Below are 17,510 nucleotides of genomic sequence, written 5' to 3'. Positions count from 1 at the left end.
CACTTACAGGCCAGGCATTTTTGAGATTTTGGAAGTGGGGACGAATTTTCCCAAGATGACGGCAGGAGCTGGAGTGGGAGGGATGACCAGGAAGCTTTCTTTAGAAGAATGAGGCTGTGCGAGCTGGGGGTCAAGGGGTGGGAGCAAGGAAGGGACAGAGAGGTTTCTGTAAGAGCAGGTTTTACAAATAAGAAGAGCTGTAATAATGGCTGAGCAGCAGCAATGGAGGGCAAAGAGGCGCTTACCCCCGCTCCCTGGCTGTGAGAATGCATGACCAGATGAAGAGGCAGGAGATGGAGGAACCTTCTAAGAAGGTCTGAGGACACGGGCCTGTCTGCTGGATTTGGAGCAGCATTTCCAGACACAGGGGTTGAGACCATGGGTGGAAATGGGTGGGGTTGGGAGCAGGTTGGTGGGGCTGGGGTCACTGGGAATTGCATGGAAGGAGGGGACTGGCTGGACACTGATGGCATGAACCCAAGATGCACAGTAGAGCAGTCTTCATCTCAGAGGCTCTCTGAGGAGGGAGCACTGGGCCCGGTGGCCAGGGGGCTTCTCCTGGGCATAGCCAGAGGAAATCAAGAAGTGATGCTTTGCCCACTGCACAGGTTAGGGGAGTGACCATCAAAGGGTCTTTACCTCCCAGCTTGCTCTCAGATCCAGCCTCCCCCTAGTTCCACTGCCACCACCCCACTTTGTCACTGGGATGCTATGGGGATAAAATGAGGTATTCAATTGTAATGATGCCCTGCCTGATCTCTCTGCTTCTACATTTGCCCTCTGCCAACACATTCTTCAGGTAGAGGGGGATTTTTAAAATATAAATCGGGCCACTCTGTTGCTTAAAGAAAAAAGAAAGCCAGTGGCTTTCCCTGCCCTCAGAACCAAGTGTAGGTCCAGTTCCTCAAATTCCCAGAGATCCTTCCAGTTGTAGGCCTGCCCCTTGCTAGTCTTCACCACAAAGCACTTCTGTACCCCCTGCCTGTTTCCTGTCCCTCTGGCCTGCAGTCCTCTCCCTGCATGTCCATCTTCAGGGCAACTTCCAGGCCCCACCCACTGGGTCAGCAGCCTCCTTTAACACCAGAGTTCTCTCCCCTTCCACCATGGGTTTCCCCAGAGGTGTTGGGGAGCAGATTAATAGCTGCAGATGAATTGTGCATCTGTGGACACGGTATGCGTCAAAGTGCAGGGCGAGGCATACATGGCGTCCCCGCCAGGTGAGGGGGTGAGGGGGTCAGTGAGGGAGGCAAAGCCTTGGGCTATGCCATCAGGGCCAGGCTTGAGCATTCAGCTCAGCTCTGTGCCCGACAGTAACCTGCAGGTCTTGGGGGTAGTGAGGGGCATTCCTTTTCTATGTCCTTGGACCCTGGGGGAAGGTTGCTGGAGCCCTTTGCCTTTCACACTCAGCCAGGGAAGCCAAGACTAGAATCCTTGAGGTTTAGTGTAAATGAAATTATCCCTTCTAAAATGGGAAGCCTGAGGCCCCAGAGGAGGACGGCTCCTGCCCCCAAGGCCTGAGATGTGAGTCCTGCACGAGCCTCTGCAAAGCTAACCGGAACACTGGTCATGGGTCCGCGGCCAGCACGTCCCCGAACGTGGGCTGTTCTGTGTTCACCAGCACCCTGTGGAGAACAGCCACTGCCCGGTCCAGTCCTGCTCCTCAGGGTGGAGTCAAGATTGGGCCTGCTTTTCTTCCCCTCTGCGGTCCAGGGTCTCAGCTGCTGACCTCCCACCAGCAACTGCTAAAAATCAAACATTTACCCATTAACCACAACAAGCCAAAGGGTACTTCTTGAACACACGCGGAGTAAAATCTGTCTCCTCAATGGCCTACAATCCCTAAAAAAAGTCTCCAAAGACCTGCTCAAAGGCAATAGGTGAGTCTTTGAATTTATGCTGTGTCAATAAAGTTGTGCCACTGAAGTCTCTTTCCAGGAAGGGAGATCATTCTGCCCCTGAGTGTCCACATCTTAGAAGAGAAATGCTTTTCCCCATTCTATGTAGGTTTTTTTTTTTAAACCGTGGCAGTTTCAGTCTGGGTTGACACCTCCATACTGGATTTACAAAGACCTACCACCCTTCCGTACTGCATAAGAGGTGAGCATGAGGGAGGGAGGATTTGAAAGAACTTTCTTTGGGACTCGGTGAACTGGTGGAAAGGAGAGACTGAACCCCACTGTCCAGTGTGAGGTTGGCTGGAGATGCCTGTGGAGGCCAGGCAAAGGGGGGTGGGGCAGTGGCTGAGCAAGCTCTTTTCCCACCATTCGGTGGCACAAGGACGTACAGTGTTCTTTCGGGCCAAGTAGATACTGGGGAAGGTAGCCTGGTTTGAGGTACCTTGGTGGGACCCCACCTAAGAGGACTGTCTTCTCAGGTAAGGGAGGCCAGCATAAGAGAGACTGTGTGGGGAGCCAGATGAGGGGACAGGAGCTGAAGAGGGGCCCCAGAAGGTCAGTGGCAAGCACATTGCTCGTACTAAGGAGCAATGCAGAGGTCCTGGAAGGATCTCTGAGAACTGTCAAATATTCCTGTGGAAAAGCTAATTTCTAGGAGCCTGTCTGGTGCACTGATAATTAACCAGTGCAAGCTGAGAAAGGACTACCACCGGGGGTGGCCAAGTAAGACCTCTGCCCCTTCCCTCCCCTGCACGGACACTGCAGGAGCCAGAGCAGCAGAGCAGGAGCGGAAGCGCTGGGGAGGAACAGAACCAACTGTCCCTCTCTCTGCACCACTGGTCCCTGGATGTGGGGCGGGTGATGGGGAATCTCTGAAGAGAAGGTAAGACTGAAGCTTTGATTTTGACTCAGCCAGTCTCCTGTCAGCAGGTCAAATGTGCTGTGGGTCCCATCTCAGCCAGACAAGCCTGGTCCAGCCACTGAAGGAACCACAACCTTCTTTTCGTCCATGGCTTTTCCTCCACCTGTCTGGACAGAGTCCACCATTTCTAAGTGTTTTTTTCCTCCTCCTCTCACATACTTGGAGAGGCCCTACCCAGCTGTTCAGGCTCAGCTTGACTGTGTTTTGAGGGCAGGGAGACCCCAGATTGAGGGGATTTGAGGAGCCACATCCCCACAAGAGTATAAGAGAACAAGTCAACCCCAAGGCACACACAAGACCCTAACCCAGAACAGGGTATTGGAGCGGGGGAGCTAGGGATAGGAAAGGTCTTGAAAGGAGGGAGGCTGTCCTCGATGCTTCTGGGATTGGGCTTGGCAGTGGGTGGCTGGCTCTGGGGCCAGGTGATGGGGTGCAGCCTCCATCTGCAAGGCTGGTCTTGCTCACATGTCCAGCTGTTTCCAGGCAAGCATTTAGGCAGCTCTCTGCTGCTGCTGGTCTGGCTTTGGAGACACAGTCAGAGATATGTGCTGCTCACAAAGGCCACCCCGGGGCTAGAAGTATTTTCTGAGGTCTCCATTTCCTTCTCTGAGGGCACTGACTTCAGAGACCTGGAGGGAGCAAAAGGCTGTCATTGGCTGACCAGGACTTGGTCTCAATTAGTGTCCTCACCACTGTCTCCCTAAAATAAGGGACTCCTAGGGGCACCATATTGACCTCTAGGGAACAATGGACAAATGGTAAGGCAGAGGCCTAGCTTTCTGGGATGGGGCCACTGACATGAGTCCTGGGCTTCAGAGTGCAAGTAGCTTACCGTGGGCAGGATCCCTGCTCCAGGTCGTCAATGGTGTCCTTCAAGGTCTGGCCACGTGTCTCTGGCAGCAGAGCACAGAGTAGGCCAGCCACGATGGGGAGGCTGCCATAGATGAGCATAGTGAGGGCCGAGTGGTACTCGTCCAGCAGGATCACGAATGGGGTAAGGATGCCCCCAATCCTCGAGAAGATGCCCACCAGCCCCAAGCCCGATGGCCTGCGGGAAGGCCAGTGCAAACTGAGCAGATCTGGCCTCACCTGGGCCCCAGCGCACTTCCTTGGGAGAGCCCAGACCCCTCATCTGGCCCCCACAGGCCTGCAGGCTCTCCACGTTCTTGCAGCAGACCGGGCCTTCCTGCATGCTGACTTCTCCTAGCACACCTGTGTGCCCTGCCCCTCTCACCTCCAGGCCTCTCTGTCTGCCCACTGCACTCCTGCTCACCTATCCAATCTCAGGTCAAAGGTTGCACCTCCTGACTACCTCTCTCCCCAACTGGAGTGCTCCCTCTGAGCCATTCATCCTTGGACTCACTCCATATGCCAGTTCTGACAAGGCTGGGGTGTGACCCCCTCCTAGACCTGACCTGGGGACAGCTGGGAACTTTGGACTCGTGTTCTCCGTGTCCCGGACCCCAGCCAGCACTGCTGCGCAAGAGCCAGCTCTGTAAGCTCTTTGTGGAACACCATGAGGACAGAGGAGGGATGACCAAAATCGGGTCCAGAGGCAGAGGAGCAGGAGTTGTACCCGCAACCCTTACCTGATGATGGTGGGGAAGAGCTCAGCTGAGTACACGTACGAGACAGTGAATCCGGCAGCCGTGGCAAACTTCCCCACCACAGCCAGCACGGTGACCACCATGGGCAGATCTGTGGGGGACGCTGGTCAGCCATGTGGAGGGAAGCCAGCCCGAGCACCTGGCTCCTGCCCCCTGCCCTGTCCTCCTAAACTCCTCACCCCTTCTGCACCCAAGCCCCAGAGAAGCCCTCACTCCTGAAAAGTCCTCACTCCAGCAGCAGGTGAGGGTGAGCCAGGGGCCAGGGCTAGCCAGTCCTGGTACCTGCTGGAACAAAGATGATGGTGATACACATGAGGCCACCCAGAATCAGAGTCCCCATCTGGCTCCACTTGCGGCCGAACCACTCCATCATGAAGATGCTGGAGCAGCGGGCGGGCACCTCAACTGCTCCGAAGATTAGCTGTGTCAGGTAGATGTTCAGGCCAAAGTCCCCCACCTTGAGGCCCAGGCCGTAGTACACCAGGCTGTCCACGAACCTACAGAGTGTCCGAGACCACCTGTCACTGCTGGGTGATGAGACACCACACACTCAAACGGGGAGCCTGCCTTGGCCAGAAGTCGTAACAGGAGACAGGAGCACAGCCAGGGAGAGACCAGCTGGTTCCCACACAGCCCAGCCCAGCCCAGATAGCCTCCAGCCACAGAGACATGGCAGCCCTTTGGCTGGGGCCTCAGGGAGGGCCGTGGGCCCCAGGGCACTCACCAGATGGAGAAGAGAATCAGGGTCACTTTCCGGAGCTGTGGGTGTCGGAACAGGTCCAGGGCGTTCCCTGTGGGGCCAGTCTCCTCTGGGACCAGCTAGGAGGAAGGTACAGAGTGAGGGGCCAGGCAGGAGGGTCGCCGTGGGTCAGGTTGGGGCAAGGCTGGCCTGGCTGCTGCCAGTACCTGGCTCAGGAGCTCGGGGGAGAGTTTTCGACTGTTGACTGAGGCCACCTTCTGGATTAGTTGTTTAGCCTCCCTGACCTTCCCTTGGGTCAGAAGCCACCGTGCAGATTCCGGCAGAGCCCTGGGAAGGAGGTCAGAAAAGGCTGTGACCTTGGGGTCTGGACTCCAGAGCCTCCCCACCCACCGGGGTCTCCCTGCTAATCCAGTTCACACCCACCCCACAGGCCTCACAGGCCTCCTCTCCCTCCAACCCCATCGCAGCATAGCCCACCTGGGGGTAGCTTGCTCCTGGGAAGTATCTCACCAGAAGTAGAAGAAGAGCAGTAGGATGGGTGCAGTGCCAGAGATCTGGAAAAGCCTCCAGTTCTGGATGCTGTAGGCAAGTCCTGCTAGGGCCATCTGCCCCACGGAGAAGGAACACTGGGCCAGGACCACAGACCGAGTCCTCCACGAGGGCCCCACCCATTCTGTAACTGTGAGAGCAGAGGCTGAGGCTGGGCCAGACCCTGCCCTCTCACTCCCTGGCATCCTTGGATGCCACCCAGTCAGGGGATCGGGTACTGACCCACCAGTGCCACCATGTGAGGTGCAGGGGGACCCAACTGGGCCCCACAGGCAGTGTGGGAATGTGGCCAGCACAGGCCCCACAGCCCCGCTCTGTGGTGGAAGCATTTAGGGCACGGATACTCACGCAGGGAGACGCTGCTTAAGGTATATCCAGAGACGGCCGTGGCGACAGCAAAGCGCAGGGCCATGTAGAGCTCAAAGTTGGGCACAAAGGCTGTGCTGAGGCCAAGGATGGCCAAGAGTAGCAGCTGCACCAGGATAGTGGCCTTGCGGCCAATCCTGAGGTAACAAAGGGGCAGGTGGAGGAGGTCATCTCTCTGAGAGAAAAGAGGAAGTGGGAGCCAGCCTCCGGCCCTGGCTTGGGCACTGTGTATGAGGGAGGGTGCATCGCCCTCCCCTGGGAGCCCCCTGGGAGGGGGGACAGGGCCTTACCTGGAGACCAGTGTGAGGGGCATGGGGGGGACTCTAGGCCTATGCCAGGAGCCCAGACATGTTAGGTCAGGGGAGTTGGTCAAGGTTCTTACCAGTCGCAGAGGGGCCCGAAGATGAGTGCCCCAACGAGGAGCCCAGCCATGTACACCGACTGGGAGGTCTCTCTCAGATGCTTCCGACCGCAGACCAGGTTAAACTGAGCAGACACACACTGATGTCAGTCTAGAGGCAGCTGGGGCAGGTCCTCTATCATCCAGCCCACCCATGACAAACTTCTCAGCGCAGATGCCCGTGGTTCCCAAACTAGGGCACCAGGGCAAAGTCAGGGTGCATAACACGATACTCAGAATTTTAAAGGGAAATAGAGCAATATACAGCATCTGTTTGATATCAAACTACTAGCTCAGGATCGTTCACACACTTCTCTTCAGTGACAATGTGAAGTTGTGTTTTTGACAGCTGCTGTGGAAAAAAGCTAGCACTACGTAAAACTCAATGTGGAACAGAAATGAGGGCGGCAGTGTTCAAGGATCAAGACTTTGTGCAGTTCCCAATACATCCTGTTAGGAAGTAACGCTATTTAAGAATGAAAGAAAAATGTCTTCTTTTGATATGTGTATTTTTTTTAAACAGTTGCTGAATTGTTAGGACATAAATCCTTAAGTTGTTTGGACCTAATTACTGAATGCTTGAAACTGTAAGGTATTTCTTTTGGCCTGGAGATGCTGTGTAAAATCACTGACCACTGAGGATGCACAGTTTGGGGAACCTCTGACAGCCACTGTTTCTTTCTGACAAATGGGACCCCTTCCCCACGACCATGACACCCTTGTGACCTGCTTGGGCCTTTCTAACTTTTCCCATCTAGCTGCGAAATCCCCCTGAAATGCCCATCATACATGGGCAATCAGAATCCTAAGGAGCCCTCACACACCCCTTGAGGAAGGAGATTAGGGCAGAGGAACATGCAGGCGCACACATGCGCCCGTACGCATACACACTCACATGCACGGGGTGGAGGTGGGGATAGGGACAACCTACCTGGAGACTCACAGAGAGAATCTGAGAGACAGACAGACTGGGAAACCAAATGGAGAAAGTATGTGTCCACACAACTCTGTACACATGTCCCCATCCTGGTCTGTGGGCCCCTCAGGGAGCTCTGTGCCCTCTGCACACAGCTCAGCTCCATCCACAAAAGCTTATGGGGGACCACGACACATGGGCTCTCCTCCAGAGGTCATGGAGATAGCTTCACAACAACATTAATGCCTTTTGAGTGCTTACTCTGGGCTGGGGACTATGCCGAATGTTTTACATGCATTATCTCGTATAATTCTGACAACTACACTTATGATATTCCCCTATGGGAGAAGAGGTTAAGCAAGCAGTTAATCCCAGGTTCCACAGGTGGATGGCAGTGAGTTCAGACATCTCCATTGCCCTAGACAGGGACTGAAATTGAGGGAAAGCTAAGGTAGTTTCCTGAGTGAATGAATGAACAAATGAATGAATGAAGCAATACCTTCAGTTAGCCAACTAGCCAATCACCATCAGTTAAGTAACTGTTAGCAAGAAATTAACCAGTCCAGGAGATACTGTTGTGCTCCTACTTGTCTTGAGGGTAACTGTTAATTTTACAAGGACTTTAAATATGTGTCAAAAGACGGACTGCCCTGAGAATGAACTTTGTCCCGCCCAGTTCTAGCCTGTTTGCTTTTTGTCTAGTTAACACTGATTACATTTGTAGTTAGACATTATTTAAAATAAATAATAATAAACAAAGGCCTGCTGCCTTCAGCCTCCGGAGTCAGGACTGACTGACTTTGTGTGGCTTTGGGTTTGTGAGCTGATCTATCGGTGTCTTGGTTTCCCATGTACAAAATGGGGATAAAATAGACTCCACAGTATCACCCGACAGGATTAAAGGAATTAACACGTCATGTGCTTAGCACAGTGCTGTCACACACAGGAAGCTCTTGGCAAATGTTAGCTCAGCTGAGGGTGTACTGGCCCCTGCGCCCATGAAGCTCACAGCTGGTGACACTGGCAGTTCAGACACATGAGGCTGCAGCATTCTGAGTGCCGGGCCAGGGAGTCCTCCAAGGCGGACACTCCCGCTCAGTGGACGCCCTCACCACTGCCCTGTACTGTAGAAATCCCTCATCTGATCAAATCCTCATTCCATCCTCGTGAAGGCCTATCATTCCTTCTGTTCTGCAACAGAGATAGAGGCTTGGAGAGGTGCCAAGATCTACCCAAGTTTACATGCTGGTGTCACCTTGCAGGTGGGACAGAGATAAAGAAGACTCCAACTTGGGATCCCAGTCATCAACCTCCCAGCCCTCATGCCCACAGTGGATGCTTCTGTCTGGGGCCTGCCACAGTGGCCCACACAACCCCACCCCCATTTCTTGGAGCACACCCCAGCACATCCCCTTCCCCTGTTCCAAAACCATCAATGGCTCCCCTCTGGTCTCTGAGAGAAAGCCCAAATTCCGCAGCACTGTATCTGAGACCCTTAAGAGTTGGCTCTTGCCTCTTCCCAGCCCCTTTTGTATGTCAGTATTGCTCACACATGCCAGGCATTTTCATGCTCCAGACCCTAGAAATGGTTCTTCTCTTTGCCCCTACTTCCCTCCCATTCCTGCCTTCTTTAGTCCCAGGACAGACCATGCTGTTGTTGCTCTTCACTGATGAGCTAGTTCCCTCCCTATCCAGAGGTTTGTGTGGGCTGGAAGTCATTTTCTCCTTTACCAAGAATGGGCACCCAAGGAAGTGTCTGGCAGGTAGGCTGAAAAGAAGAAACATACTCTGTTCTTCACAGCCTATAAGGAAATGTGCTCTTTTCTTTTCAAATTCAGATCCTTTGTAGCTCAGTTTGCATACGAAGCTGCTGGTTATAAGGAAACTTGGGATGCTAGGGCAGAGGGAGTCCTTGGAGTAAGAGGAGCAGAGCCCCTGCTCACAGACTGGGAACCAAGGTGGAGAACTCACACCAAGGTAGCCGCACTCTGGAGCTGAGTTTGGGGCCGTCATATGGTTCGGGGCACAAAGTACCAAAGATGTACATTCCCTTGGGAATCACTGTCCTTGGTGGGGTACACCTTTGGGAATATGTCAGGGAAAGACCAGAGGTTCAAGGCCCAACCCAAGGGTCAGCACAGTCTGAAAGCACAAGGTGGAGATTAAGGATAAAAAGAGAGGCCCCAAATTCTTTAGATCATTTCATTCAATTCACACCCACCTGTGCAGCCCTACTGCAGGCACACCAAATTCCTGCTACTCCCCAGACTGCCTGCTTTCTGTTGCCCGGCCTTCCTTTTGCTATTTTCTGTCTATAAAGGACCTCCCTTCTTCTCTATCAACCTTCTTCTGGTCCCCTGGTGCCCAGCTCACATACCAACTCCTGCAGGGAGCTGTCTGCTCATTCCCTCTCCAAGAGGAAGCAAATTCTAGTCTCAGAATCCAGCTAGCCCCCAAGAGCCCAGATCATCCCCTGACCATCAGGGGTTCCCAGAGAAGGTGAACAGGGGGCCTCTCTTCTCTGACTGTTCCTTGCAGAGTTAATACTCAGGGGTGTTGCTTGAATATAATTCCATGAACAGCGCAGCAGAGGCTATGAACAAGGGCTAGAGTTGGCTCAGAGCACTCCAGAAGTCTGCCTGGGCTTTAAGAATGGTGATATTTGGCCAGATGAGCAGAGTGGTTATAAGCCCACGTAGACATAGGAACCTCCAGAGCATCTAAGGACCAGTGATGGCCAGAACCTACCATGGGGGTGATACTGGGAGACGATGGAGGGGCTAAGCTGGGCTAGATCCAGAGGCTGGGAAAGTTCACGGGTCACCTGCTCTCCCTGTGGGGTGGAATGAGGGGGAGGGTCAGGAAAAAAGCAGGCAGGCTGCCAGGGTTCTGGGGGCAGGTTTATGGTCACATATTAAAAAGTGAGTGTTTAATCTCTGGGCTCATGGATTACCCTCCATTAAGCCTCAGGATTTGACACCATAAAGGTGAGAGCTGCAAAGACCCTCAACACCTGCCCCTCGGGTTTCTGGACTATCTGTGCTCTCTCCCATTCCCACAGGGAACTGGGCAGCAGGTGCTAGAATGAGGGTCCCAGCTCCACCATCAAGTCTTTAGGTTGCCCTGGCCAACTCATCTCCCCATTCTGTGCTCGGCCCCACTGTCCGGAAGCAACCCTTCTTGCTCTGACGTGGCTGGAGTGGGAATCTCTTCATTGACCTGTCTGTGTCCCTCCTAAGAGAACAGATTTGGCGCGGGCAAATGCTCAGTTACATCCAGGATGAGTCCCAGAGTCACGGGTGCCCTCCAGCATTTCAGAGGCAGGCAGGCAGGAAGAGATCTAGAGAGAGAGGCCAAAGGCAGAAAGCCCAACCCAAGCAAGCAGGAAGGCAGACAAGCGGACAGGGAAGGGGTAGCATCAGAAGGTTAGGAGAACCCAGAAGGTGGGTAAGCTGGCAGACATGCAGGGGCAGAATGAAAGGCAAATGGAAAGACAGATGGGAACATCCGGGAAAGAGAGACATAAAGGCAGAAGAATAGGAGAGGACAGAAAGAAAGATCACCGTGCAGACAGAAGGACAGACAAAAGGATAGGCAGGGATGAATGACAAATGGGCAGACCCCCTAGACAGAGGAAACGGTTGGAGAGATAGAGGGCCCAATAAGCAGAGGACGAAGAGGAAAGTGGCCACTCAGGCATGGAGCGCAGGGACAGAGGCAAAGGCAGCCACACGAGAGACTGAGGGCAGAGGGACAGGCAGAGCTGCTGACGGACCCAAAACAGGCGGACAGACAGGCCACAGGGCAGTCTTACCTCATTCTCTAGGGATGGGGGCCTGCCCTCAGGATAGTCCCAACCCGTCTCGCAAGACTGGGTCTCATTGAAGCTGTGGCTGAGGATGTCCTCCAGGCTGGCGCCGTCAGGGGGTGGCCGGAACATGAGGCAGCGTTGGGGGCTGCCTGTGGCGTCCAGAGGCACGCTCAGTGCCAGCTGCTGGGCAGCGCTCAGGTTGAGAGTCTGGTTCTTGACCCAGGCCACGGAACAGTGGTGGGGCTCATCCAGGACCATGAAGACCTGGGCAAACATGTTGAAGGCACCCAGGAAGCAGGGGACACTCACCAGGATCAGCAGCTGTACCTGGAAGCGACCAAATTCACCGATCTCAGCCACGATCTGGGCAAAGTGAGCCATGTCTACTGGTTACCACCTCCAGAGCTGGGGCCACCAGACAGCTCTGCAGCTTGCTCTGGGGCACTTGCTCCTCCAGGCAGTGGTGGCAGGTGCATTAATGTTTAATCCAGCCTTGCCTGGCTCCACCTGTCACACTGCAGCTCCCTAGCTCTGGCCTGAGAAAGACAGAATATGATGGGAAAAAAAGGCCACTCCTGCTCGGAGGAGCTGAGGATGTTTTATGGACTGTGTGAGAGACATCACAAGAGGAACTCCTCAGGACTAGCACACAGCAGTGATCTTTAACCAAATGTTACATGGAGTGCTGAACATCCCCCCCCCCCAAATGCAACATCCTGTACAATCACACCAGCGCAAAACCCTCCTACTCTGATAGAATCCATGCTGTGAGAGTAGTTGCAACACTTACATGAACACCAAAGTCCCTTTTAGGAGTCAGCCCATACTAGGTGGTGTGGGTAAGTCAGTGGAGCAGCAAGGACCCAGTCTGCACATTAATTCTGCCAGCAGCCCGATCTAGCCTCTTCCCTGGTGATCTTATCTTTCCCCTGCAAGGTCCCCAACACGTGCTGGCAGGCACCACCAGTCAATCTCAGGACAGCCTGAAGGCCGGGAGACCCACCAAGGGTATAAATGCTTCTCCTGTCAGCACCAATGACAATTCAAGAATGGAGAGCAATTACAGTAGAGCCAACAGTTGCTATGACCTTGCTGGAGTCTAAGCTGGGATGGGGGCACAGTCAGGATTCTTAGAGGACTGAGGGCTAATAGATGGCAGGACCTCTGGACAACAGTGATCTCCCACAGGTAAAAGCCCCCATCCTTTTTACCCTGGAGCCAGACTTACTAGAGGAAGACCCAGGGCTTGGAAGGCATCTGGCTCGGTTATGGGAGGTGGGGAATGACAGGGCTGAAGCACTGGGGAAAATGCACGTGTGTGAAGGCACACACACTCACATAGTTGCTCGTGTATGTCACAGGAAAGGCCTTTCACGTTTTGGTTTTGAATCAATTTTAAGAGCTGGGCAGAGGAGCATGGGTGACGGGAGCGCGAGGAAGCCAGGCTGTACAGGGCAGTTCTGGACACAGAGTGCCTGCCCCTGAGGCCTATTGATCAGTCCACATGAAGGGGGGTGCAGGCAGGGCAGAGCCGAGGGTCCACAGCCCTGCAGGAGAGCGCTTGTCGCTCAGCTCTGCCCCATCCCAAGGTACCCCCCAGGCTCCCCACTGTCCCCAGCCCCACCCCTTCCTCCTCACCTAGCTCCCTTGTATGTTCCTGTCCTCAGCACAGCCTTGACTGAATGGCCAGGAAAGCAGATACTACCAGCTGTCACTGCTCACTTCAGGGCTCACACTGTGGGGGAAACGGAGGTGGCGACAGGAGCCTGCGCTTGGTCCTCATCATCTCCTCACTCTCATCAGAGACAGGATTCTGCTTCTTTCAGCTCCAAGGCTCCACAGGGGCTGGAGCTGGGACGCAGGAAACTTGGGCTCTGCCACTGAGTCACTGTGACCCTCAGTCCGCCCTTCTACCCTGCTGGGCTTCATTTCTCCATCTGTGCAAGGGAAGAACCTGAACTAGGTGGTCCCTAAGGATTTTTTCATTTCCCGGAGGGGCATTCGGAAACACAGACAGTGGATGGTGAGAGGATAAGGCTCAACCAAAGACCTTCCATAGTTGTAACCACGATCCCCGGATCCCACTGGCTTCACTTCACCTCTACATTCCCTCAATCCTAACTTTTTGGTTAACTTATTTGTTTTTTTAACCCTGCCCCTAGCCCAAAGAGCCTGCCAAGGCTCCCCATGACGCTTCAAAGCCCACCACCACCTCCATTCTCTGCGGGAGCCCTTCCAGGACCCCTGTGGCCCCAGGGACCTCTCTACCCTGTGGTCTCACTGACCTGGGAAGACGAGCTCAAAGTAGTATGTGTGCTGGTCTCTGACGTCTCCAAGTGGTCTGGTCACCTCCACCATTTTCTGGGAGACTGCAAGGTAGGAAGGGGTTGCCACTGGCCCTTCAGCAAGAACCCACAGCCTATCTGTCCTCTTCCTCTCCTTGTACTTGTCTTCAGCCAAGGGCCCAGCTAAGACCAAAGAGACATGTAACAAGAGTTTTCTAACCGCTGGAGCGGTGTAAGGTGAATGAACACACAATCACTGGCAGTCACCTGTCCGCAGAGTAGAGGGCGGTGTTCACGTGTAGGGTTGAGGAGAGGAAGGTATTCCTTAAACATTGCCTAATAAATATGCAGTGGATGGTGTTTCAAATCTCTTCCAACTTTGAGAACAGCTCTAGTAAATAAAAATGGTGGGTAGGAATTTTGGTTTCTGGTCCAGGATGTAAGCAGCTTGGAAGTCGTCACTTCGCTCTAGCGAGTAAAAAGCTGAGCAAATCGAAAAATCAACAACTCTTCTTAGATCCTTCAGAGGAGTGAAGTCACAGGGCAAACTGCTGTCTTGAAATACAGAGAATTATAACTGCATGGAGCAGAAATCCACTAACACAAACTTCCACAGGCACCAGTATCACAGGAGAAAAACCCAAAATGTAATTGACGGGCTGCTGGAGGCTCAGGGTGGGTACGGCTGAGATTTGGCGGCAACACAATGTTGGAGAACAGAGTTGGACTGACTTCCACAGTTACTAGAAAGAAATATTTCAAGGCAGTGTGGTATTGGCAAACAATTAGACAAATAGATCAGTGGAACAAAAGAGGGAGCCTAAAAAGAAAGTCAGATTCAACCGATCTTTGACAAAGGAGCAAAGGCAATACAATACCAATGGAGCAATGACAGTCTCTTCAAAAGCGGTGCTGGAACCACTGGACACCCACAGGCAGAAAAAGGGAAGGGGAGGGGAGGGGAGGGGAGGAGAGGAAAGGAGAGGAAAGGAGAAGAAAGGGAAGGGAAGGGAAGGGAAGGGAAGGGAAGGGAAGGGAAGGGAAGGGAAGGGAAGGAAAGGAAAGGAAAGGAAAGGAAAAAGAATCTAGACACAGACTTTAAACTCTCCACAAAAACTAACTCAAAATGGTTCACAGACCTCAATGGAAAATGCAAAACTATCTAACTCCTACAGGATAACATAGGCAAACATCTAGATGACCTTGGGTACTCAGTGATGACTTTTTAGATACAGCACCAAAGGCATGACCCATGAAAGAAACTCATAAAATGAAAATTTTCTGCTGTGTGCAAACCACTGTTAAGAGAATCAGAAGACACGTCACAGACTGGGAGAAAGCATTTGCACAAGACATGTCTGATAAAGGACTGTTTTCCAAAATACAGGTATACCTCAGAGAGTCTGTGGATTCAGTCCCAGACCACTGCAATAGAGTGAGATTCACAAAAAAGTGAGTTTTTTGGTGGTTGTTCCTAGTGCATATAAAAGTTATTTTTAAACTATACTGTAGTCTCTTAAATGTGTGGTAGCATTATGTCTAAAAAAAAAAACCCATGTACATACCTTAATTTAAAAGTACTTTATTACTGAAAAATGCTAACCATCACCTGACAACACAGGGTTGCCACAAACCTTCAATCTGTTAAAAAAAAAAAAAAAGCAGCAAAGCATAATAGAGAAGTGCAGTAAGAGGCTGCCTGTACACAAAGAACACTTCACATTCAACAATAAGAGAGCAGACATGATTAAAAATGGGCAAAACACATGAACAGACACCTCGGAAAAATACATACAGACAAGCACATGAATAAACAAGCATATGAACAAATTCTCAACATACTGTCATTAGGGAATAGCAAATTAAAACGAGATACCACTACACACTTATTAGAATGGTCAAAATGTAAAGCACTGACACCACCAAGAACCAATGAGCTTGTGGAGCAACAGGGACTCCCATTCACTGGTGGGAATGCAAAATGGCACAGCCATTTTGGAAGACACTTGTTTTCTTAAAAAGCTTGACCTATTTACCGTACAATCTGCCACTGGGCTCCTTGGTATTTACCCAAAGAAGTGGAAACTCATAGCCACACAAAAATCCGCACACAGATGCTTATAGCAGCTTTATTCATAACTGTCAAAACTTAGAAGCAGCCAGTAGGCAAATGGATTAATAAACTGTGGTACATTCAGATGTGGAGTATTATTCAGAGCTAAGAAGACATGAGCTATCAAGGCACAAAAAGACATGGAGACATAGTAAATGCATATTACTATGTGAAAGAAGCTATTTTGAAAAGGATACATATTGTATGATCCTAACCGTATGACATTCTGGAAAAAGCCAAAACTTTGGAGACACTAAAAAGATCAGTGGTTGCCAGGGACTAGAGGGGTAGGAGGGATGAACAGGCAGAGCACAGAGGATTTTAAGGCAGTGAGATCATTCTGTATGAAACCATAATAATGGGTACGTACCATTACGCACTGTCTAAACCCATAGAATGTTTACAACAGCAAGAGTGAACCCGAACGTAAACTATGGACTTTGGGTGATAATTAAGGGCCATGTCTGTTTATCGATCATAACAAATGTACCCTCTGGTGCAGGATGTTGACAGTGGGAGAGGCTGTGTATGTCAGGAGATATACGTGTACTTTCTGTTCAATTTTGCTGTGAAACTAAAACTGCTCTAAAAAATAAAATTTATGGTAAACAAAAACAAAAAACGTGAGCTGACCCCCCCAGGAGGAATCCAACTGTCACACTGAACACTGCTACTATGAATAAGCAGAGGTGAGTAATCTGGCCCCTGGACAAGATCTGGTCTTGCTACAGATAACGCCGAGTGGAGAGGCTGTTTACTCTTGCCCCCACCCCACTGCCCTCCACTGACACCACAGTCACTTTTCAGTAGGAAGCACCCCTTCTCTGTCCCCACAATAGTCAGAATCCACTTTTACAACCTGCTTATCTGAAAAGCAAATTCAATCAGCTCTGATGCTGTCAACTCCAAGGTCCTAGGACCTGTGCCCTGAATTACTAGCACCCACCCACAAGCCGTCCTATCACGGCTCAAAGACCATTTCCTGTTGAGAAGGAGTTACTGATCAGGGATTTCTTATCCAGGAGGTGGAGGAATACAGAAGAGAGGGACCCAGAATCTTACATGAAACCTCACCATTTCAATTATCAAAGCCAAATGGGAACAAGCTCAGCCTTGCTCTGAACTTTCCTAAAGGGACTCCGCAGGGCTTGGCTCTGGCACCTTTTCCCCACCCAACAGCATGAGCAGAATTCAACAGAAAAGGTCAGTGCGAGGGGCTCCTTATTCCGCCCTAACCACCTTCCTTGGGCAGATCTCTCTCCCTTTGGGGAGCTTCCCCATTTGTACAACAGTCTGAAGCTGCTCCAGGTAATTCGTAGATTAACACATACTTTTTTTTAAATGTTAATGTGCACCTTGACGTTTCCCTACTGGCATGAAAACTTATACTGGTGACTTCCTGACCCACTTCCCACTGCTCCCACCAACAGCCAAAGAATCCTTACACAACCGAAGACAATTTATTCTTTATTGATTAAAAATTAATGAAACATGCAGAAAAGTATAAAGTCAAAACAAAAAAAAAAAAGGAGGGGGGTAGTCAAATATTTTACATCTTCCATAATCTAGCATATGTCATCAGGAGGAACCTCCATTTTTTGATACATCATTATTCTCTCCTCCAGATTATTAGAATATCAGCTGGCTCTAGGATTTGGTTCAAAACTTAAATAAAAAAACCCAAACAAATCCATTAGTCATTTAGAAAGACCATATGTTTCACAAATAGCATTGGCACACATTACCTTGTGCTAAGTTAGTCCCTATCCCAGGGACCAGGGGATCCTGGGACTCAGGGAGAGGTGTATCCTGAACTCCTGGGAAGGAATGAGGTTGCTCACCAGGTCACCTGCTGTCCCAGCTGGGAAGTTTCTGTTCACTCATTTTTTTTTCAGCATCACTGCACAAGTCAGCAAAGGGAGTCCACCATACATCATGCAGAAGAA

The 17,510-nt window shown here is 51.5% G+C and overlaps 1 protein-coding gene across 1 annotated transcript; it reads right to left on the bottom strand.

Moving 5' to 3' along the window:
• Positions 1-3,342: 3,342 nt before the first annotated feature.
• On the bottom strand, positions 3,343-11,547 carry SLC22A13 (solute carrier family 22 member 13). Its single transcript, XM_006200762.4, has 10 exons — positions 11,170-11,547; positions 6,422-6,525; positions 6,022-6,176; positions 5,635-5,803; positions 5,331-5,451; positions 5,149-5,243; positions 4,707-4,921; positions 4,407-4,515; positions 3,650-3,865; positions 3,343-3,446 (listed from the first exon to the last, which is right to left on the bottom strand). The coding sequence occupies exons 1-10, from the start codon at positions 11,545-11,547 to the stop codon at positions 3,353-3,355; spliced, it is 1,656 nt and encodes a 551-aa protein (XP_006200824.2). The 3' UTR covers positions 3,343-3,352.
• Between the last annotated feature and the right edge of the window lie 5,963 nt (positions 11,548-17,510).

This window comes from Vicugna pacos, chromosome 17 (assembly GCF_048564905.1).
Source record: "Vicugna pacos chromosome 17, VicPac4, whole genome shotgun sequence".
NCBI classification, from domain to species: domain Eukaryota; kingdom Metazoa; phylum Chordata; class Mammalia; order Artiodactyla; family Camelidae; genus Vicugna; species Vicugna pacos.
This window is presented reverse-complemented; position numbering and strand designations above follow the sequence as displayed.

Bases quoted from the DNA above. Each gene is read 5' to 3' on its own strand.
- SLC22A13 (XM_006200762.4), bottom strand. From the start codon at position 11,547: ATGGCTCACTTTGCCCAGATCGTGGCTGAGATCGGTGAATTTGGTCGC. The intron at 5,244-5,330 runs GTACTGGCAGCA...CCTTCCTCCTAG, and splicing joins CCCCCGAGCTCCTGAGCCAG to CTGGTCCCAGAGGAGACTGG. The intron at 4,516-4,706 runs GTACCAGGACTG...CGTCCCCCACAG, and splicing joins CATCATCTTTGTTCCAGCAG to ATCTGCCCATGGTGGTCACC.